General features: G+C 42.7%; 1 protein-coding gene across 1 annotated transcript in view; it reads left to right on the forward strand.

Moving 5' to 3' along the window:
- The first annotated feature begins 11,869 nt into the window (after positions 1-11,869).
- The window catches only part of CUNH3orf52 (chromosome unknown C3orf52 homolog), a 29,181-nt gene continuing 16,960 nt past the window's right edge, over positions 11,870-24,090 (forward strand). Inside the window, exons 1-2 of the mRNA XM_006094447.3 lie at positions 11,870-12,074; positions 18,485-18,614. Coding sequence (XP_006094509.1) covers positions 11,937-12,074; positions 18,485-18,614 — 268 coding nt within the window. The 5' untranslated portion in view covers positions 11,870-11,936. The remainder of the gene's footprint in view (positions 12,075-18,484; positions 18,615-24,090) is intronic.

A 24,090-nucleotide genomic window follows, 5' to 3' on the forward strand; every position in this document is an offset into this window, starting at 1 on the left:
TTTTATTCCCTAGTAAATTGCCTCAAGTATATAGTTATATTCATTCTCAAGCATCAAAGGGCCATAGATTCAGACATGGAAGAAATATTAGATAATGTTATGAACTAAGCCTCTAAAATAAGATATGAAATGGGTGAGATGTTGAGATAATGCATTTTTATGTGCCTATTAAAGGTACAGCTATTTATAAGGTTTTAGGCAAATTTGTCTTATTGAAATAAGAAATTCCATTAAAGAAACATGCCTGATACTTAGTGCTCTAATGAACTTAAATACACAAAAAATGTCTCCTTCACAGACACTAATGTTTTGGCGATGTCACTTTGATGATAGCTTATTTCTTGGTTTATGCGATAAACATTTGGGATACTATTTGCTCTTAAAGAAGATAAAGAAAGAAGAGCAAGTATTGCAACAAGAAAAGCAAAATTGAACATCTTATATTGGTGAGCAAGTCTTGGTAACAACTATACATTTTTTAAAAAATTTATTTATTTATTTATTCTTAAATTTACTTTTATTTTTTTCCCATGGCACAGATTTATTTTATTTTATTTTATTAAGGTATTACATATGTGTCCTTATCCCACCATAACCCCCCTGACCTCCCCAACTCATGCCCTCACCCCCCTGTTGTCTGTGTCCATTTGTTAGGCTTATATGCATGCATACAAGTCCTTTGGTTGATCTTTCCCCCTTAACCCCACCTTTCCCAACCTTCCCTCTGGGGTTTGACAGTCTGATCGATGCTTCTCTGTCTCTGGATCTGTTTTTGTTAATTAGTTTATGTTGTTAATTATATTCCATAAATGAGTGAGATCATGTGATATTTGTCTCTCTCTAACTAGCTTATTTCACTTAGCATAATGCTCTCCAGATCCATCCATGCTGCTGCAAATGATAAGAATTCCTTCTTTTTTTTACCACAGCATAGTGTTCCATTGTGTAGATGTACCAAAGTTTTTTAATCCTGATGGGCACGTAGGCTGTTTCCAAATCTTAGCTAGGGTGAATTGTGCTGCTATGAACATAGGGATACATATATCCTTTCTGATTGGTGTTTCTAGTTTCTTGGGATATTCCAAGAAGTGGAATCACTGGGTCAATTGGGAGTTCCATTTTTAGTTTTTTGAGGAAACTCCATACTGTTCTCCACAGTGGCTGCACCAGTCTGCATTCCCACCAGCAGTGCATGAGGGTTCCCCTTTCTCCACATCCTTGCCAGCACTTGTCATTTGTTGATTTGTTGATGATAGCCATTCTGACAGATGTGAGATGGTACCGCATTGTCGTTTTGATTTGCATCTCTCGGATGATTAGTGACTTTGAGCATGTTTTCATATGTGTGTTGGCCTTCCTTCTGTCTTCTTTTGAAAAGTTGCTATTTAGGTTCATTGCCCATTTTTTGATTGGATTGTTTATCTTCCTTTTGTTTAGTTGTATGAGTTCCCTGTAAATGTTGGAGATTAAACCCTTATCGGTGATAACATTGCAAATATGTTTTCCCATGCAGTGGGCTTTCTTGTCGTTTTGTTGTTGGTTTCTTTTGCTGTGAAGAAGCTTTTTATTTTGATGTAGTCCCATTTGTTTATTTTCTCTTTAGTTTCCATTGCCCTAGGAGCTGTATTAGTGAAGAAATTGCTTCGGCATATGTCTGCTATTTTGCTGCCTGTGGATTCCTCTAATACTTTTATGGTTTCTCGTCTTATGTTTAAGTCCTTTATCCATTTTGAGTTTATTTTTGTGAATGGTGTAAGTTGGTGGTCTAGTTTCATTTTTTTGCATGTATCTGTCCAATTTTCCCAGCACCATTTATTGAAGAGACTGTCTTGACTCCATTGTATGTTCATGCCTCCTTTGTCGAATATTAATTGAGAAGAGTGGTTTGGGTCGATTTCTGGGTTCTTTATTCTATTCCATTGATCTATATGTCTGTTCTTGTGCCAGTACCAGGCAGTGTTGAGAACAGTGGCTTTGTAATACAGCTTGATATCTGGTATTGAGATCCCACCTACTTTGTTCTTCTTTCTTAGGATTGCTGCAGCTATTCGGGGTCTTTATTTTTTCCCAGATGAATTTTTGGAAAGTTTGTTCTAGGTCTGTAAAATATGCCGTTGGTATTTTAATGGGGAGTGCATTGAATCTATAGATTGCTTTGGGTAGTATGGACATTTTGATGATGTTGATTGTACCAATCCATGAACACGGTATGTTTTTCCATCTGTTTATGTTTTCCTCTATCTCTTTTTTCAGTGTCCTGTAGTTTTCTGCATATAGGTCTGTTACCTCCTTAGTTAAGTTTATTCCTAGGTATCTTAATTTTTTTGGTGCGATGGTAAATGGGGCTGCTTTTTAGTCTCTCTTTCTGTAAGTTCATTATTGGTGTATAGAAATGCCATAGATTTCTTGGCGTTAATTTTGTATCCTGCTACATTGCCGAATTCATTTATTAAGTCTAATAATTTTTTGATGGAGTCTTTAGGGTTTTCTATGTATAGTATCATGTCATCTGCAAATAAGGACAGTTTTACTTCTTCTTTTCCAATTTGGATGCCTTTTATTTCTTCTTATTGTCTGATTGCAATAGCTAGTACTTCCAGTACTATATCGAACAGGAGTGGTGAGAGTGGGCATCCCTGTCTTGTTCCTGTTCTTAGGGGAAATGGTTTTAGTTTTTGCCCATTGAGTATGATGTTGGCTGTGGGTTTGTCATATATGGCTTTTATTATGTTGAGGTATGATCCCTCTATTCCCACTTTGCTGAGAGTTTTTATCAAGAAAGGATGTTGGATTTTGTCAAGTGCTTTTTCTGCATCGATTGATATGATCATGTGAATTTTGTCTCTCAATTTGTTTATGTGATGTATCACATTTTTTGATTTGTGGATATACTATCCTTGCATTCCCAGAATAAATCCCACTTGGTCATGGTATATGATCTTTCTAATGTAATGTTGAATCCGATTTGCTAGAATTTTGTTGTGGATTTTAGCATCTATGTTCATCAGGGATACTGGCCTGTAGTTCTCTTCTTTTGCGGTGTCTTTATCTGGTTTTGGAATTAGGGTAATGCTGGCTTCATAGGAAGAGCTTGGAAGTGTGCCTTCCTCTTGAATTTTTTGAAATAGTCTGAGGAGGATAGGTTTTAGTTCTTCTTTGAATGCTTTGTAGAACTCCCCTGTAAAATCATCTGGAGCAGGGTTTTTGTTTGCTGGAAGATTTTTGATTACTGTTTCAATTTCATTAGTAGTTATCAGCCTATACAGGTTATTTTATTCTTGATTGAGTTTTGGGAGCTTATATTTTTCTAAGAATATGTCCATTTCATGTAGGTTGTCCATTTTGTTGGAATAGAGTTGTTCATAGTATTTTTTCATAATCGTTTGTATTTCTGTGGGAAACAGTTGTTACTTCACCTCTTTCATTTCTAATTTTGTTTATTTGGGTCCTCTCTTTTTTCTTGGTTAGCCTGGTTAGAGGTTCATCAATCTTATTTATCTTTTCAAAGAACCAGCTGTTGGTTTTGTTGATCTTCTGTATTTCTTTTTTTTTTTTATCTCTATGTCATTTATTTCTGCCCTGATCTTTATTATTTCCTTCCTTCTGCTTCTGCTGGGCTTTTCTTGTTGCTCTCTTTCTAACTCTTTGAGTTGTAGGGCTAGATAATTTATTACCATTTTTTCTTGCTTTTTGAAGTAGGCCTGTAGAACTATGAACTTCCCTCTCAAGACTGCTTTCCCTGTGCCCCATAAATTTTGGATTGTTGTGTTTTCATTTTCGTTTGTTGCCATGATGCTTTTTATTTCTTCTTTGATCTCTTTGGTAACCTAATCATTATTTAATAGCATGCTATTTAGCCTCCAGGTGTTTGATTTTTTTCCATTGTTTTTATTGTAGTTGATTAATAATTTTCTGACATTGTGATCTGAGAAGATGCTTGATATGATTTCTATCTTCTTGAATTTGAAGAGACTTTGCCTGTGTCCCAATATGTGGTCTATCTTTGAAAATGACCCATGTGCACTTGAGAAGAATGTATATTCTGTGGCTTTGGGGTGAAATGTTCTGAAGATGTCAATTAATTCCATATGATCTAGTGAGTCATTTAGGATTGATGTTTCTTTGCTGATTTTTTTGTTTAGTGGATTTATCTAGTGGTGTTAGTGGGTTATTAAAGTCCCCTACTATGACTGTATTGCTGTCAATGTCTCCCTTGATATCTTCTATAAGGTTTTTTTTATGTATTTAGGTGCTCCTGTATTGGGTGCATATATGTTTACCAGAGTTATATCTTCTTGTTGGATTGCTCCCATTAGTATTATGAAGTGGCCTTCCTTATCTCTTATTATGGCCTTCACTTTGAGGTCTAATTTGTCAGATATAAGTATTGCTATTCCAGCTTTTGTTTCATTTCCATTTGCCCGAAAAACATTTTCCCATCCCTTCACCATCAGTCTGTGTGAGTCCTTTGTTCTGAGATGGGTCTCCTGTAGACAGCAGATATATAGGTCATGTTTTCTTATCCACTCAGCTACCCTATATCTTTTGATTGGGGCATTTAATCCATTTACATTTAAAGTTATTATTGATAGGTACCTGTTTGTCATCATTTTTTATTCTTTATGCCTGTTTTCCTTCTTCCCTTCCTATTTCTTCTTTTTACAGCAGACCGTTTAGCATTTCTTGCATTGCTGGTTTGGTGGTAATAAACTCCCTTAGTCCTTTTTTGTCTGTGAAGCTCCTGATTTCACCCTCAACTTTGATTGATAGCCTTGCTGTGTACAGTATTCTTGGATTCAGACCATTTCTTTGCATGACTTTGTATATTTCATTCCATTCCCTTCTGGCCTGATGTGTTTCTGTTGAGAAATCAATTGATAGTTTGATGGGAGATCCCTTGTAGGTAACTTTCTGTCTCTCTCTGGCAGCCTTTAAGATTCTTATTTTGTCGTTGGTGTTTGTCAATTTAATTATAATGTGTCTTGGTGTTAGTCTTTTTGGGTTCATCTTGTTTGGGACTCTGTGAGCTTCTTGGACTTGTGTGAGTTCTTTCTGCTTCCCAATATCAGGGAAGTTTTCTGATTATTTCTTCAAACAGTTTTTCTATTCCTTGCTCAGTTTTTTCTCCTTCTGGGACCCCTATTATGCAGATGTTGTTTCTTTTTGTATTGTTCCAAAGTTCCCTTAGGCTCTCCTCCTGTTTTTTTTTTTTAATATATTTTATTGATTTTTTAGAGAGAGGAAGGGAGAAGTATAGAGAATTAGAAACATCAATGAGAGAGAAACATCCATCAGCTGCCTCCTGCACACCTCCTACTGGGGATGTGCCCGCAACCAAGGTACATGCCCTTGACCAGAATTGAACCCGGGACCTTTCAGTCCTCAGCCCGATGCTCTATCCACTGAGCCAAACCAGTTAGGGTTCTCCTCCTGTTTTTTAAGTTTTTTTTTCCAGTTGCTGCTCTACTTGGGTATTTTTTCCTACCTTGTCTTCTAGCTCACTGATGCAGTCCTCTGCTTCTTCTAGTCTACTGTTGATGCTTTCTGTTGTGTTCTTTATTGCAGTGATGTCATTTTTCATCTCTTCTTGGGTCTTCATTTCCTCTTGATTCTTACACATATTGTTGAATTTGTCTTCCATCCTTTCAGTGTCCTTATGACCATTGCTCTGAATTCTTCCTCTGACATATTGCTTGCTTCCATTTTGTTTACTTCCTTTTCTGGTGATTCCTCCTTTTCTTTCATATGGGGGCTGTTTCTTTGTCTCTCCATGTTCGCTCCTCTCAGGGCGTCTGGTTATGTAGCTTTCTCTCTCCTGCATTGACTTAAAGGCACAAAATACAGCACGATAAGACACAATGCACAGGGCACCAAACACAAATGTATTCACAATACCAATAACCCCAAATAGAGGTTACCACCAGAGAAAAGAGAATTAAGGGAGAGAAAAGAGTGCAAAAATGATATTGAGAAAAGGAAAAAATGTAAGAAAGAAAAGAAAGAGAATAAAAAAAGAGAGGGGAAAAATATGTATATGGGGAGAAAACTCCAAAAAACCAACAGCTAATCCAAAAAATGCCAACAACAAACACCCAAACAACAAACACCCAGCTGAATCTGAGGAGGCAGAGCTCTCTCTAGGTCAGTGGTTCTCAACCTTGGCTGCACATTAGAATAACCTGGGAATCTTTTTAAAATTCTGATTTCTGGGCCTCATCCTCCAGAAATTCTGTTTCTTTGTTACTAATGTTGTGGCCCCACCCCATAACAAAGAAACAGAATTTCCGGAGGGTGAGGCCCAGAAATCAGGATTTTAAAAAGATTCCCAGGTGATTCTAATGTGGCAGCCAAGGTTGAGAACCACTGCTCTAGGTGATCTTTGACCTTTCCATCCACAGATTGCCTCACCAGCTGTGTTTAATTCACCAATTATGGGTGGATGTTGTTTGATTCAGCTGTTCCTTCTATCTGCTCTGTGAGAAGGCACAGGGCCCGTCCACATATTCGGCGCCACTTTGTCTCCCCCTGGACAAACTTTATAGGTGCCCGCGGCCAGGGAGGCTGGGGTCTCGGTGTTCATGGGTTCGCAGCTGAGGGGTTCACAGCTGAGGCAACTGGTCCCTGGGGATGTATCTGAGGTCTTCCAGGTTGAAGGTAAGGCTGGGCTTCTGATCATAGCCACTCTCCCCTTCAAGATGGCACGGTCTCTGCAGCAGAGCCGGCTACTCCAGGAGAGATTTCAGCAGTAGTAGAGGCTGCCTGGCCAGGGGAGCCTGGTCCACCAGTCCCCAACAGTCCGGTGGAATATAGCTGTCCCTCACTCACAAATACAGACACTCCCCGCACATCCACACACTCTCCCTTCACTCTCTCACTCACACACTATCTTGCAGTCTGCTGTCCCATTGGCTGCCATCTTGGATCCTCCCCCATTGGTGAATTTTTTAATGTTATTTACATTTGACTCCTTGAGCAAACTAAGAAATTGAATCAGTAATAATTCGAATATATTAAACATAACTATTTTTTAAGAGCAGTACATTTTTAAAAGGCACATTTAAAGATGTATTCATGAAAGAACAATTCTTTTAAAAAGCAAACCCCCATAGAAATAGATTTTGAAGAAATTGCACAAATAAATCCAGGTAGTGTGCCTCTCCAGCACAGCCAAGGGTTCGGTGAGCCTGAGGAGGGGCCCGGTAAAGGATTAAAGTAAAGACAGACAAGAGAATATATTTGGTGCTCAGCGGATCTCCCATGCCTGGATGAGGACACAGAAAGATCCAACCTGCAAGCCAAGGCTTTATTTTATAGTGAGATCAAAACAAGCGTAGTGGTCAACATGTTTACAATGTTCTTGTTAGTTTCACCTTGTTTTAGCAGCACTTGCTGCACCTCCCACAGGCCATTAGCTACCTAGGAAGGAACTAGGGAGGGCTATAAGATTAAACTTAATTATGCCAAGAGGGCTCTGCCCTCCAAACTAGGACTTGTTTGTGGCCCTGCCACAGGTCAGTCCAAGGCTTAACCCTATAGCCCAGCCGTGGGCAAACTACGGCCCGTGGGCCGGATCCGGCCCGTTTGAAATGAATAAAACTAAAAAAAAAAAAAAGACCGTTCCCTTTTATGTAATGATGTTTACTTTGAATTTATATTAGTTCACACAAACACTCCATCCATGCTTTTGTTCCAGCCCTCCGGTCCAGTTTAAGAACCCATTGTGGCCCTCGAGTCAAAAAGTTTGCCCACCCCTGCTATAGCCACTCCCTACAAGGTAGAATTTGGTTACTCATTCACTAATCCTTAACTTTCTTCGAGAATTGTTTAATTTAAACTCAGTTCTACCTCCAGGGAAAAATATTTCTTTCAAACTCATTCTGAATTCTTAGTTTGGAGCCAGACTAACAGGATGAAAAACTCAAGGTGAGGTTTGGACACTAATCTACATTCTAGGTCAGCTGTATGGAAATTGAGAAATTTGCAGTTAGGAGAAATCAGGAACAGGTTGTAAGTAAGAATTTAAGTGGTTTGAGCAACATTGGGAGGTGTCACAAGTGTCAGTGATCAAGAAAATATGGCAGGATAGGAACACAAATCAATATTGAAAGAAAATATGTTAAATCAAAGGATGTTGCTGGGTACTAAAGGTCAGGGGTAGGTATGAGTTACAGAGATACTTATGATCATGGAAAGTAAAGGAATATTTACTGAGTCTCTGCTATTTGTCAAGCACAATAATAAGTGCCTTGCTCTAATTGCTTCACTTAATCCTCCTAACTCTGCTGGGTAGGAATTATTTTGCAATGAGGAAAGAATCTCACATTGAACACCTTGTCCAAGAACATCTATTATGAGAGTTCTAACTCTGCTTGTCTTCGAAACCTATACTGTCACACGGATGCCAACCGTGTACAGGGCTTAGGCTTATGGGATTCTGGAAATGTAGTCTAGATTACAGACTACATAAGCCTTACTTTACAATAAATGCTCAGAAGGCATGAGGAGATCCAGTTTGGAGTGTGTTTGTGACAGGAAACTAGCTTTTTTATCCTTTGGGGCAGTGAAGAAGACATTTAAAGGAGAAAAGATAGCTTGGAAGATAGCTACAATCCATCTGACATGACAGAGGGCTTTCCCATTGAGACAGATCCTGCAATCATCAAGTTCAACAACACTTACAGAGAGCACTGTGCTGGATGCAGAGATAAGTACTGGGAATACAGACACCTCAAGACACTTAAACAATAAAGAAGACAGACAAGAAAAATATTACTGTTCATACTCCACTTTAGCCATTCTGGCCTCTTTCCTGATTCTCAGAAAGTAAAAGTTACACAGGCTCCAGTATCAGGTCCTTTGTCCTGGAGTTCCCTCTTCTTTCCAAAATCTGCACAGCTAGCTCCCTTACCACCTTTAACTCTGTGTTCAAGTTTCACCTTTTCTTTTTAAATTAAGGCATATTTGATATATAACATTATATTGGTCTCAGGTGTACAACATAATTAGTTGATATTTGTATACAATGATCACCACAGTAAGTCTAGTTAACATGTCACCTTACATAGTTACAATTTTTTCCTCATGATAACATTTTTAAGATCTACTCTCTTAGCAATTTTCAAATATGCAATACAGTATTATTATTATTTTTAAAAATACTTTTATTGATTTCAGAGAGGAAGGGAGAGGGAGAGAGAGATAGAAACATCAATGATGAGTGAGAATCATTTGATTGGCTGCCTCCTGCACGCCCCCACCGGGGATCTAGCCCACAACCCTGAGCTTGTGCCCTGACCGGGAATGGAACCATGACCTCCTGGTTCATAGGTAGGTGCTCAACCTCTGAACCACACCAGCCAGGCTGCAATACAGTATTATTAATGATAGTCAATATGATGTGCATTACTTTCCCAGGAAGTATTTATTTCACCTTCTCAGTGAGGTAACTTGATCATATTTATAGTTGCAACTCTTTCCCTTCCCCCAACCTTCATCCTTCAGCACTCCAGCCTCCGTTACTCTGATTGACCTTTTGTCCATAGCAGACATTACCTTCCCATATTCTAGAAATATTATTTATTACGTTTGGTTCCCCTCATGAAATGTGAGCTTCACAATGGCAGTGATTTTGTTTTATTTACCTATCTCTTCATACCTATCTCAAGCATCCAGAAGAATGCTTGACACATAGCAAACACTCAATACTGCTGGTTAAATTACATTGGACTAAATATGTGACACATTAAGCACAAGTGCACTGAGTATTGGCAGCAAGGAAGATTGTGGATAACTTTTGGTAGAAGAGGGGAGTCAGGGAAGGTTTAGTGGGAAAAAATGTTTCAGCTGGGATTTAAATATAATGGGTGTTGTCAATGCAGAAAGTGGGCAGGAGTGGGAGGAAAACATTCGGAGCAGAGCAAACATCATTTACAAAGAAGTGGGGATGGAAATAGAATGGGCTAGGCAAGGGCCTTCCAGGAAGAGGAATGTGGTCAGAGCAGAGGAGTCTGCTGACTATTGAATATTAGAGAGGGAAGACTAGATGCCAGTTATTGCAGGGAAAGGTACAGCCAGATTCTTCTCTCTTTGCACCCCAGATTCATTTCTCTGCTCTGAGCTCTGGGAGGCTGATGTCCAATTTCCATCACCAGTTTTCAAGAGGAGTCTCAGGCAGGAGACCGGCAGTGTGGGGAGAGGTGAGAATAACTATTCCTCCCTGCTGGGCTGCAGATCTGACAGTGGCTGCAACTTTTTTTTGACTACAGATCCTATCAGGAGGGCCCTTCTCAGTGGTCCAGTAGGACTCAGGGTGCTGATGGTTTTCTGCTGTAGCTAGTCCTTAGCTGCCTGGACATCCCCTCTTGGTTTCCTTAACCCTGCTCCTCCATAAAAAGATTCTCAGCTGAGAATGTAATGGATTTTTGCAGGATCTGCCTCTAACAGAGAAAAGCAGAGACGGCAGAAGTCAGTGCAGGCCAGCAGCTGAGTGGCTGCAGTCATCACGAGCCATCATCAGGCAGATGGAGTCCAAAGTGCAGATGATCTGGGAGCAGGTAGAGACCCAATATCTAGGCAGTGTCTGAACAGTAGGCATTGAGGGTGCCAGACTTCTGAACACAAGTCAACATCTGAAGTAGAATCCATCTAATGTGTCCTGCCCACACTTCAAACTGCTCTCAATATGTGCATGTGCTGGGGGCAGGGGTGAGAAGTAGGGAGGCAAGCCTGCTCTGAACAGAAGCTCCAGAGGATCCACAGACCCCAAGCTTAGCCAACATAATCCCAGGCTCAGGAAACCAGAAGTTTTGAACCATGGAGTGTGTGTGTGTGTGTGTACTTTTCCCTCAGGTATATATGTGGTGCTGGTGTGTGTGTGTGTGGGGGGGGGGTGGGGGCGAGGTGTGTGTGTGTCTGTGACTCCTCTTCCTAAAGGTAGATAATAATAGCCAAGGTTTTAGTTTGTTTTTCAATACATTTTTATTGATTTCAGAGAAAAAGGGAGAGGGAGAGAGAGAGAGAGAGATAGAAGCATCAATGATGAGAGAGAATAATTGATTGGCTGCCTCCTGCATGCCCCTTACTGGGGGATCCAGCTCACAACCCAGGCATTTGCCCTGACCAGGGATCAAACTGTGACCTCCTGGTTCATGGGTCACACTCAGCCACACCAGCTGGGCATAATAGCCAATGTTTATGAATATCTGCTGTCAGTCACTGTTCTGAGTATTTTTCTGACATCCACTCTCTTAACCAGGGCAATCACTCCATTCGGTGGGCACTGATGTTATGCCAACTTTCCAGGTGAGGAAACTGGCACGGAGAGGTGATGCCCCAGGTGTCACAGAGAGGAGCCTGTGAGAGGGGTTGACTGGGGCAGTCTGGCCCCAAAGCCAGCTGTCCCCTCCCTCCACCACTGATGCTGCCTCTGCCGGCCCCTGGGCTTGTGGAAGGAAGCAGCTATTCCTGTGTATTGCTAGCCATCTTCATCTGATCAGAACCTCGCACGATGCGGGCAGCGAGAGCTGCTTCAGATTATTTGTTGACGAAATGAATGAACTTTTGCTAGGCGGCGAAAGCTGGGTCAAATCCCAGAAACAGACAGCTCTTGGGGGCGGAAACCCAACTTTCTCCCATTGCACAGCGCTGCCAGGCCATCCCTGCCCTTCCCTGCCACAGTGGCCAGCCAGCCAGGCCCTCCTGCTTCGTGTCCGCACGAACAGGGAAAGGAGCACAAGGCAGCGCCCTGAACAAACCAGAAAAACAGCCTTCCCCTGCCCTCGGCCCCGCCCGCCGCCCGAGGTCTCCCTCTCTCCGCCCCGCCCCCCCATCCACGGGGGTGCAGAGGGAGCCACCCGGGAGGCAGCTTTGGACTCTGCACCCTGGGGTGGGGTGTGTGCCGCCTGCTTCCCGGAGGGCTGAGTCCTCCTCTGCCGTCCATGGAAGGGGCCAGGCCCCCATCGCCCGGAGACCAGCTGGAGCTCTCGGTGCTCGAGGGGCAGCCGGACGAGCAGACGCCTCTCAATGGAGCCGCTGAGGTCGTCCCTTTTTCGGCCGAGGAGCCCCGTCCAGCCCCGGTAAGGCCTCCTTGGCGCCCGCGACATAGCCCGAGCGCGCTGGGATCCGGGCTCCCCGCCAGGACCCGAGCCGGGCTCCTCTGAGTCGGGTTTCCAGCCCGCTCTCCGGCGCCACCGACGATGGGTGCGGGGGGTGCGCGATGAGAAGCCCTCAGTGGGGTGGACCCCGGAATGCGCTCCAGCCAGAGCCCCAGGCCCCTCTCAGCGCCCTGGTCCCCACGCATCTTTGAAGAATCCCACCTAGGAAGTGTGTGGCTCCTCTCTTCCGAGAGAGAATCCCCAGAGAAAGAGATAGTTTTCAAAAAAGTCCTGTAACTTTTAGATGTCGTTGTTTTTTTTTCTCAAATAGAACTAGAGCGATAGATGGCGTCTTTTCCTTTTCTCCAGAACCTCCTTGATTCCCTCGTTACTACCTTGCTGCTTCCTCCCACTTCCTCCTCCCCACCGCCCACCCAGCCTGGCCCACAGCCCCTACACACACACTTGCTAGCCTTCCTCAGTGTGGCCACTTGATTTCACAGCAAGAGAGATGGGGAGAGTGGAAAAAGCATCAAGAACAAGAAGGGCTAGGGGGTGGAGGTGGGGTATAAACTTGCCCTGCTCGGTGGAAGGAAAATAATTTAAAAGGTTTTGTCCTAAAGAATTAGACTGCGCCTCATTTGCTCGGCTTTATTTCAATCTCCAAGAAAGTCCTTGGTAATGTTTTGGCTGAACTCCTCTGATTCAGCCCCCCTGCGGGGGGAACATTATTCATTGCTCATCAAACGCTTGTAAAACAGCAGAGCCTTGGGATTCCCAGCCATGTACCTTGTGATTAACCTTAAGACTCGCTTGAGTTTTACTGGCTACGTGGAACTCCCCATACATATGGTTCCAACCTGGTATTTCTACTCTGCTCCTCCACTCCACTCTGGCTGCCCAACTGTAGATTTCAGGGATAAGCAGGACATTCAAACGGTGAAAGCATTGTTTTTGCTTCCACACTGCTCCCTGGAGATACTGTAAAGTCTGCTTTCACAGTTGCCTATAGGTACCTGGGAGAGTATTGGGTACCTTATGTTTGAGCACCACTGGAGAAGGGAAGTTGGAGGAAGATGGTCTAATCCTGTGCGCATGGCCACAGCAGTGGGAGTGCTGGGTCAGTCCAAGGAAGTGTCGGGAATGGGAACTGGGAATACTTGCCTCATGTTAGATAGATAGACCCAGGACAACCCGAAGACTTCATGGTTTGGGACTGAGTCCAGAGATCAGTTCTGGCGACTGCTTCACAGCTAAAGGATGTGTCCTGGGGCGAGGCGCTGAGCTCTGTTTTCCCAGCTCTCCCGGTATGGTAATGTAATGTGGCTAACCCGGCTTCTCCCCAGGCCTGGCCGTGCCTGGGTGAAAACAGTGAGTGGAGGAAAATGCCAAACATATGTAGGGTACGCTGTATCGGTATTTTAGCATTGTTTAGCACCTCCTAATACAGATTGTGCTTTCATGTTGTAATTCAGTAATTTTCAACCCTTTTCATCTCATGACACACATACTAGTTACTAAGATTCTATAGCACACCAAAAAATATATATTTTGCCGATCTAACCAAAAAAAGTATAATTTTAATTCATTCACACCAGATGGCTATTGTTGTGTTGGCTATTGTCAATTTTTAATTTGACCATCTAAGGGAAAAGAGGTGAGTGCCCCTGACTAAATAATCAGATATTGCATGTTTTCAAAATTTTTGCAGCACACCAGTGTGCCTGCTGCAGCACACAGGTTGAAATCGCTGTACTACTAACTTCCTCTGGACTCAGGTATATATACAGATAGCCTAGACTTCCTTGTGAATTTACTTTGTAGGTCACCAAATGGGAAACTAGTGGTGAGTGACATAATGGCATGAAGGTGAGGGCTTACATGAGCACTGGGAGGACATTCTGGAAATGCATGAATGGGGAAAAAAACTTTTTATAAAGGGAAAAAATAGAAAAAAACCTTATCTAACCCACTTTGGTTCTATAGAATAAGGTTGAAGTGTATTTTAAATGGAAAAATCAATTAATATAGAGTTCTTTAAAGCGTTGGGTAGCACAAGCACAAGATTCAGACTTGTAAAAATTTTGTGTGTGGTCTCCTTAAACTATATGTTAAGATTTCTAATTTTTAAAAAATATATTTTTATTGATTTCAGAGAGGAAGGGAGAAAGACAGAGAGAGAGAGAGAGAGAGAGAGAGAGAGAGAGAGAGAGAGAGAGAAACTCAATGATGAGAATTATTGATTGGTTGCCTACTGCATGCCCCACACCAGAGATCAAGCCCACATCTGGAGCATGTACCCTCACTGGGAATTGAATTGTGACCTTCTAGTTTATAGATTGATGCTCAAACATTGACACACTGGCCAGGCTCCAATTTTTTTAAATATATTTTATTGATTTTTTACAGAGAGGAAGGGAGAGAGATAGAGAGTTAGAAACATTGATGACAGAGAAACATCGACCAGCTGCCTCCTGCACACCTCCTACTGGGGATGTGCCTGCAACCCAGGTACATGCCCTTGACCGGAATCGAACCTGGGACCTTTCAGTCCACAGACCGACGCTCTATCCACTGAGCCAAACCGGTTTCGGCAATGCTGTTTTTTTTTAAATTTGTTTTACACAGCTAGATATATACCAACATATAATTTAAATATGTAAATATAATATATTAGTTATATTCATTTATGTGTAACAACTTAAGTTACATATTACTAATTTCAGTCAGTTCATAAATTTACAGAGGTTTATTTAAGAATTAGGTAGCATATTTGGAATGATGGAATTGCAGGTGGATGGACAGAGGGGTGAGAAGTAGGGAACAGTTTTAGATAATTGGGAAGAAGCCATTCCACTTCATGGATATTTTTCTAGGTTGAGCTGAGAGAGTATCAAAGGTGGTGGAGAGAACGTATTTCCCTTTCTTGTCCTGGGTTTGGGGCTATAAGGGAAAGGAATATAAGTCATTGAACTTCACTTTGTCTGCCAGTACTATAAACATGGCAATATGGTTGGGTCAAAAATGAAAAAGAAATTATGGGTAATGGAGTGAGACCGGTTTTCTTTTATGGCTCATTACACAAGCTCTGACCTGTTTCCAAATACAAGTCCCAGAGACATTTTAAGAAATAAAAACATCATCATCATCATAATAAAATTCCAGTACATTGATCGTTTTGAGGCAGGCAAGACTTTATATAAATAGACTAGCTGAAAATTAGCCCCATTGCAATGAGTGGTTCAGAATTTAGGACAAGAATCAACTGGCTCCTTTGTGCTTGGATCAGCAAGTGGATTAAATCCCACAATGAAAATCATAAAATTCAGTTTCCTGCATGCTAGATGTCCCTAGATCTATGTAATATCTGCCTCTGACTCAGCCAGAGAAGAAAAGCTTTTTGTACCAAAGCGATAGGTAGCCTAGCCATTATTGAAGGACTCTGTTCATGTATTTGGATTCTTTTATCTGAAGAGGGATGTGACTGCCTGGGGAATGTTCAGAGGAAAACCACACACATTCTTGAGCCATTTAGTGCCATCATAGAATGTAAGGTGCAGTTTGCAAAAATTTCCAAGGCACCTTGCAGAAGAACCTGCCTGTGGCCTCTCCTCATGGCCTAACATTTGGACAAGAGAGGACGAGGAAGCCAGTGAAGGAGGCAGTGCATCTCCGTGATCGGGTTTTGAGGGGAGACTCGGATAGCACAGGTAGTGCACACCTCCTCCATCGGAGACTGTCCACCCTCAGGGCACAGTGGGCTCTCCTGGGGACACTTCCGAAAAATACTAATTCCTGGGTTGGTTCTAAAGAACAGACAGCTGGGAAGCACTGCACTCTAGTTTTGGGTCAGGAGTGGCTAACAGGCTGTTTTATATTGACTTTAAGTCTGTGAAGATTAGTCATGCAAGGGGTAGTGGGCTCTGCTGCAGGGCTAATGGCAGACAGGTTCGGGAGCCAGGCTGAGGGATGGAAGCTTTGGGCTGGACAGGAGAGGCATTTCTTATAGATGAGGGCTGTGTAATTCTGAGCTGACTTCTCCCAGGAAGTCACAGAACTGTGGCCTCAAACCACCAGGGGTCTAGGTTTACCACTTCCAAGGGACAGCACAAGTGAAGGGGCAAGAAATCAAGGCGGTGCACTGATGCGTATTCTGTGACTCACTTGAGATTTGGGACCATTCTGCACTCATCTTTATGGTTCCAGCTGCTCCTTGTCTCAGCACTAAAATGGTCCGTGTCTGGGGGGCTCTGTAAACAGGAAGATATGTTTCTGTGTCCTGAACAGTTAAAGGTTCCTTGTACTGGGACACCCCCCACCCCCCTGCCCGCCGCCCCGACGGGCCTTATTGAGCCCTTGCCTTTGGTGACTTTGGAGCAGTTCTCCGCCATCAGTGGAGATGAGATGTGGCTTTGTCCCTGGACTCCAGAGACACCCCGAGAGGGTTTTCATCTGTTCAGATAATCCCAGGGCATCTATTGCTCCCTCACCCTTGATCCGTAGAGCCAGCGTGGAGTGCACTTGGGTGCTCCAAAGTGTGACCTCCACCTTAGAATTTATCAAGGTACAGTCTTAACATTTTTGGAGCCCTCTGTAACTCGGCAACACATTATGAAGTGCCTGTTACCTGTATGAGGCACAAGAGTGGGATGCAAAAACAGGGAAGTTTAAGAGCCACCCTTCCCTCGATGTGGTTTCACTTTACTTAGGAAGATAAGGCCAGTATCTGTTTATATTTGAACATGTAACCAGAAAGGGCAGCGGCAGGTGAGCTGCGTGGACAGGTGAGCTTCGTGGACTGGGGCATCTCTCCATGGGTGCGGTGGTGGGGAGGCCTCCACCAGGAGAGATCTGGCCTGGCCCCTGAGGAGTGGGGGAGGCTTCAGACCAGTGCTCTCAACCCTGGCAAAACAATTGGTTCACTTTGGGAGGGTGAAAATCATAAGCTGGGGCATGCCCTCACCTCCCTACACCCTGGTCCCCTAGGTCCGGGTACGGCCTAGGTCTGTGTAGTTTAAATTCCTCATCAGGTGATTCTGATGTGCCGCCAGGCTTGGGAACCGCTCATTGAGAACGTGTGAACTATAGTGGACACACAGTTTCCTTTTCTGGTGGCCATCACCAAAATCCTGATGGGGGACATCTGAACAAGGTGTCAGTCAATTTGAGAGCGAGCCTCTGGAGGTGCTGCAGCTGCTTGTGGGGCAGCGGGACACGCAATCATGATTACGCCCACGTGTTCAGGTCCTAATGTTTGTTAGCAAGTGCTTCATGCACATGATTTCTAGTTTTTACAGCAGACTCTAAAAATAGATTTATTACTTATGTTTTACAGTTGAGGACATTGGGGCTGGGAGTTTTAGTAGCTTGCTGATGGTCACCGGACTTTTAAGTGGTGTAACTGGGATTCCGATACAGAAACATACTTTCCCCCGTCATATTCCATTGTTTCCCATGCTGCCCATGTGGGGATTACTGATGGCCCAGTGGGAGAAGAGTCAGGGGACCTTTTAGGGGCAGGTGGCAGTGCTGGGAGTGGAGGAGTCTGGCTCGCTCATAACCTGGAGCTCTGCACAGTGACACAGGGCGGCTGTGGACGAAAGGGAGAGCACGTCAGCTGTGCAGTGACACACAGAGGGGTTCGTCCTGACCAATCTCTCTGAGCTGCATCTTTGAAGTGGGCTAAAGCCTCCCTTGCAGGGCCGTTAGGATGAAGAGAAATGGTATTGGCTGTAATTATTTTACTTGACCCCACACTGTGTCTCACTGTGTCCATTACAGCTTTATTTCCTGGTGTCTCTTCCATCCTTCCCTTCATTTCCCTTCTCAGGTCCTTATTACCTAGAGTCTGGGTCACAGCAGTAGCCTTTTAGCTTTTTTTTTGGTGTGTCCACTCTAAACTATGCATCACCTTTTTTGAATCTTTCATTCAGCTTTGTGTTCCAGAATCTGCAACAGGTCCCCAGTACACCCCAATTAAGTACAAACTGCTCTGGCCGCATTCAGAACCCTCTCAAATATTCTTCAGCCTTTCACTCTTTCTAATTTTAACTCTCATTACTTGCCCCCGAAACCCAGAAGTCAATCAGCTGAGGCTCTTGGCCATTTCCATTATGAATCAACACCAGGGATACTCTTTTGTGGCTTTGAAATACTTTTCTGTCCACCCTTCAACATCCTGCCGGTTGCCCCCCTTGGAGCCCCTAGGGCATTTCTTGCTAACTTTTCTGTGAAGTTCCATTCCACCCCTTTGTAAACTTGACTCAGTAGATTGTAGCCCCATGAGGTCAGAATCCCGCTGACTTCACGTCTGTATCACTGGCCCATACTAAGTATTCAAACATGCTTGTTGAAACCAAAGGACTAACTCATAGTCTCCCTCTGCTTTCCAGGTTGAACCGAAAAGCCCTTGGAGCTCTTGTAATAGGACTTTGTTTGGAAAGTGTAAACTGTGGATGGCCATCACCTTTATTTTCGTAGGTTTCATTGTAGTGATCATCATAAGCTTATGTCTTCTTGGAGGTAAGAGGATTTACACATGACTAAATTGACACATTTTAAGAAAACTTGTTGAATGCTTATGACTTACACTGAAATGGTATATGTACTCATTGCTATTTCATTATTTATAATTTGAATTTAAAACCGGTGTGGAATGTGTTATACAGGTGGGAGAAATACATGATTCTTGTTTTGTTGTTTATTTTATAAGCTCCGGAAGTAGTATGGAAACCACTGTTTTACTTTAAACTCTGCCCATTGGATCTTGAAGATTTCTTACATTTTTAACATATTGTATCTCTAAACCTATTTGGTTGACTTTTTTCTTATAGTTTTGTTTAGTAAAAATAATTATTGTACTCCACCTTATATAGTTGGTATATGATTATCATGATAAAATAATGAGTAGTGTATTTGAAAGTTTTAAGAACTTGATAGAACCGGGTACCTGTAAGCTGCTATTATTTGAGCATATTTTGGACATAACTGTATTGTATTTATGTTGAATGTATGTACAAAACAAAAACATGATGCTAACTGTAAATTATCTTATTTTAAAATCATTTATCATGAATATAAAAAATAATGTGAGATCAGATTTTTGATTGTAGTCTTGTGGCCTACCCTTTAGGATTCTAATTATTTTGAGATCATTTTTCCAATTTATTAAAAATTATTCATGAACATTAAAAAAACTTTTAAGTTAAGGTATAATTGACATATCACATCTATTAGTTTCAGGTGTACAACATCGTGATTCAATATTTATATACATTGTGAAATGATTACCACAATAAGTTTAGAAGCCTCTTTTTTTAAAATGACTGCATCGGTAGTCTTCCACACCATTTCAAGTCTTGTAGGTAGTTTCCAATTTTTTATGATTATTAGTATTCAGGTTTTTATGATGCATAAAAATAGCACCCTCCAGTGGGCAGTCATTTCGATTCAAAACAGGAGAGAAGAAAACTGTTTTTAGTTGTATATGTGAGCGATTGTAGGAGGAGGGAACTCTCTGGAGCTGGGATACTCTTGAGGGTGATTCGGTCCCATGAGGACTGGGGTTGAGTCAGGCTCTCCACAGCAAACCTGGTCAGAGGATGAGCGCAAGAGGGGAACCCCTGGGTCTCTCTGGAAGGCGTCCTGGGAATTCTCCTCAGGAACTGCATTTGCCATTCACCTCCAGCTCTTCCCCCTCCCAATCCTTTCAGATCCTTTCCCGAAGTTGTATGGCCCCTGAAGGAATAGGAAAACATTGATAGCATGTGCCAACCTCACCTTGACAACAGTGTCAATGTGAGGCACCATGTTCACTCACTTAGGACGTTGTTGAGGTGGGATAGATGATTCTTTGAGGCAATAGGCTGGTTTTGAGGTGGGGAGAAGTTAATAAGAGGTGTTACACCTCTTCCATCATGCTGAGGACAATTGTTTTTGTGTGAGCATTGATACTCCCTCTTCCCATCAACTCCCACGTGTGGATGTGGAAACTGTAGTTGAGTCACACAGCCTTGTCCTGTCACAATTAGCTGATGCCATCCTAAAAGTCGACAGATTTGTCTGTTGGCATCTGGGGCCCAAAACAAAGGATGATGCAACAGAGCTAGATGTTTAACATCCGGGATTCTATAGTGCAAGACTCAAGAGCTGTCTTCCATTCCCAAAAGTTATCTGGTCCTTTCAGCCCATAAAGAGCAATCTGCAGAGGAAGGGGTTCTGTTTCCCTCAGCAGCATCTCAGGGGACAGCCAAGTTCATAGGATGGTATTCAGGGAAGAACTTTTTAACACTGTAGTGCAAACTTCATTTCCTATTTTAGAAAATTGCATTCTTAAAATGTTAATGCTGTAAGAGATTTTCAAGCTTTTACTATTTTTTTTAAATCAGAGAAATACTTTTATTTTACTTGGCACGTCAGGGGGTTGGGCCTGTGGGAGATAGACAGTGGAGTTGCAATAGGTGCAAAGGGCTGGGACAGGGCTCCCCTTTGTGAGTCTCAGCCTCACCCTCAGCAGCTCTGCAGGCACTCTGGGATGACAATCTGCAAAGATCAGCCATTGCCTAATTGCCAAGCCCATTGATAGGAATCAAATACTTGTAGAATTTCTGAGCACTCTGCGGAAGATGCTGTTGTCTGGGGAAAGGGCATTGTCTAGAGCAGGGGTCCTCAAACTACGGCCCGCGGGCCACATGCAAATACAAATATTGTATTTGTTCCCGTTTTGTTTTTTACTTCAAAATAAGATATGTGCAGTGTGCATAGGAATTTGTTCATAGTTTTTTTTAAACTATAGTCCGGCCCTCCAACGGTCTGAGGGACAGTGAACTGGCCCCCTGTTTAAAAAGTTTGAGGACCCCTGGTCTAGAGAGTCAAGGGCTGTACCCGTGCCATCCAGGTTCACTAAGAAGTGAGGTTCATCGGGAGCTACATTTGCCATTCTCCTCTCTCTTCCCTTCCTCTCAGCTCTGTAATCTCATGCCTTAGGGCTCTGTAGTTCTCAGAGTGAGGCTCTGTGGCAGAGGTGTTAGTAACTATGGAGTTGGAGTGGACACAGCAAAGGGTAACTAGTTGGGGGAAGAGACAATGGAGTACCGAGGTTGAGGCACTGGGTGGGGAGGTAGATCTTGTCACTGACATTGTTAAGAATCTCAGCAGAGCAGCCTATGGTCGTTTTATTATTGATTCTCTGAAAATTGTGCACCCCTTATTGTCTGCACGTGGGGTGGGCTCTCCTGCCACTCTACCTGTGGTACGCCATTGAAGTAATTGTAAATTCAGGGTCATGGCTCAGCCCAAGACACTGAGCTGGGGCTGCGTGCACACTGCAAAAGAGAAGACAGCGCTCTCACAGGCTCACTGTAGACAATGAGATCATTTTAAATGAAAAGTGTTATGAGCAGGGCCCAGGGAAGCCTATTGAATTCACAGGTCTATAGGGAAAAGGTTAGTAATAGATTCTCTCCTCCCTAAGGAATGAGCAATTCCTTGGTGTGAAGAGTAAAGGGGAAAAAAACCTCCCCCTCTCTCTAAGTCATCTTTTTGGATAATTTGGAGAATCAATTAAGCATTCTCAAGGGTTCTACTTTCTCTGCTAATTTGCCCCAACCAGGGAGAAGACAGATGGGAGTAACACTTTTCTAATGAAACTTTTCTTGGTTTGGGCAAAATATTTAAAATGTTATGAAAACCAAACTGTGACAAATAAATGGATGCTTAGAAATATGATTTAAAGGTGATCAGATTTAATACTCTAGGGATCCTTATGTGATACCCCACAGCATTATGGGTTTCTGTCTGACCCCTGTGCTCTCTAACATCCAGGCTTTTCAGTGAGTAGGGACACTATGGTACCAACATATAAGCAGGGACTTTCCAAGTTATGCTGTATTGAGTGGGTTTATTTTACCTGTGAGTTGGGAAGAAGAGCTCCATTTTATGATATTACAAGGTCTTGACAATGCTTCCTGGTGTTGGATGAGTCACGGGAAAATCCCAGGAGACAGCATTAGGAAACTCCAAGTACCAAGGTCCTTGGGGGTAGGAACATAATAGCAGGCCTAGTACTTTGAAATTTCTTAGCATTTTCACCTGTTCCTCTTTCCTTCAAGTTGCATATATTTATCCACCTTTCCAAGACTGACCCCTTCACCTGTGTTCTCCATAGAATCCTTGCCAGCTGGTTCTGACCTGTGGACCTGCAGAATGATCCTGTTCTCTCTAAGCTTCCTCAGGCTCTTCTCAACTTGGGCCTCTTCAAATGTGCTAGCACCATCTCTCCTTCAAAGCAATCTTCCGCCAGAATCTTGTCACCTCACTTGGGTGTTTTTTCTCTTTTTATTCTTTCGTTGGCAGACTTCTAGAAAGAGTGGTCTCTTTTTAGAAGATTTGCCTCCTGTGCATTCCTAAACCACTTGTATCCTTTGGCCCCAAATTGTTCTTCCCAAGGTCACCACAGTTGTTTGATCATGAAACCCAATGAATGGCCTCCCTCCCATCCCCTGACCTATTTGCAGCCTTCAGCTCTGTTAGCTGTGTTGTACTCTTCTGGGTCTACAGAACTCCTGGACTTTAGGTCTCTTGCTCTTCCTGCCTTTGGCCTTCACATGTGGTGCCTGAGGCTTGTTTTCAGCTGTCTTACTTTTCACGTTCTTCATTCTTTCCCTTGAGGAGCCCATCATGCATTTGTCTAAATTTAGGCTAATTCTTCAACCCACTAGGCCTCAGTTTCCACATGGGTAAAATATAAGTGATTCTGAATCTGAGTCTGCAAATGTACTCAACCCTACTATTTACTAGCTCAGTTGACCTGAACAAATTATGCTTTTTCTCTAAACCTCAATGTTTTTATTTTAATTTTTTTATTAATCCTCACCCTAGGATATTTTTCCCATTGAATTTTAGAGAGAGTGGAAGGGATGGAGGGAGAGAGAGAGAGAGACAGACATTGATGTGGGAGAGACACATGGATTGGTTTCCCTCCCTCCCTCCTTCCCTCTCTCCCTTCCTTCCTTCCTTCCTTCCTTCCTTCCTTCCTTCCTTCCTTCCTCCCTCCCTCCCTCCCTCCCTTCCTTCCTTTTTTCCTCCCATCCTTGCACTTCCCACTGCTGTCCATCAAAATCTCTCTTTCCCAAACTAGTGGCCTGTCTGCATCCAATCTCTATTGGTTCCCTTCATCTGATCCATCATCACGCGATTTACCTCCACCTCCTTCCTGGGAGACATTTAACAAGCTCCATTACCTCCTGCAGACACCTCTCTGCTGCCTTATTTCTAATATTCCAACCAAAGAGCTGGTTTTGTGTACCTGCAATTGTACTTTATATGTTTTAAGCTTTTTTAAAAAAAAAAAACCCACATAGTTTTCTCTTTATGGAAAGTGCTGCCCAGATGAAGTCTCATTAGTAACGTACAAGCTTTGCTGACTGGGTAAAACCATTGCTATTGTTGTTATTTTAACAAACATCTATTTAGCCAGGTCTTGGGACAGATTCATTATTCGATGATACAAGTTAAATATATGTCATTAGAACTATTATTATTGGAGGTGTCTTTTCAGATGGCATCTCTTCTCAGGGCCCTTGAGTTCAACAGTTATAGGAATTCTGTATCCACCCCCTGACAGCCCCTTTTCCTTTCCCAGGCACTGATATCTACTTTGGAAACGTGCATGGAGGGTGTAGAGCTCAAAGATATCCACTGCAGCATTATTTATAGCGGTGGAAATCTGAAAACGCTAAAAGATGTAAGAAAATGAGCAAGCCAGTTATGAACATTATGCAGCTATTAAAATAATCTTTGCAAGGAATTTCAAACACATGGGGAATGGCTTTTGATATGTTAACAGCAACAACAACAAAAGAATGAAGACAAATAACCAATGACAGTAGCAAACAACATAAGGAGGATACAAATGACCTTTTCACTAAGATCCCAACATATAATATAAAATATGGGGAAAACCCCTTTTTATTACAGAATTTATCAAAATCTTACTTTG

This window comes from Myotis lucifugus, unplaced genomic scaffold, assembly GCF_000147115.1.
Source record: "Myotis lucifugus unplaced genomic scaffold, Myoluc2.0 scaffold_137, whole genome shotgun sequence".
Classification (NCBI taxonomy): Eukaryota; Metazoa; Chordata; class Mammalia; order Chiroptera; family Vespertilionidae; genus Myotis; species Myotis lucifugus.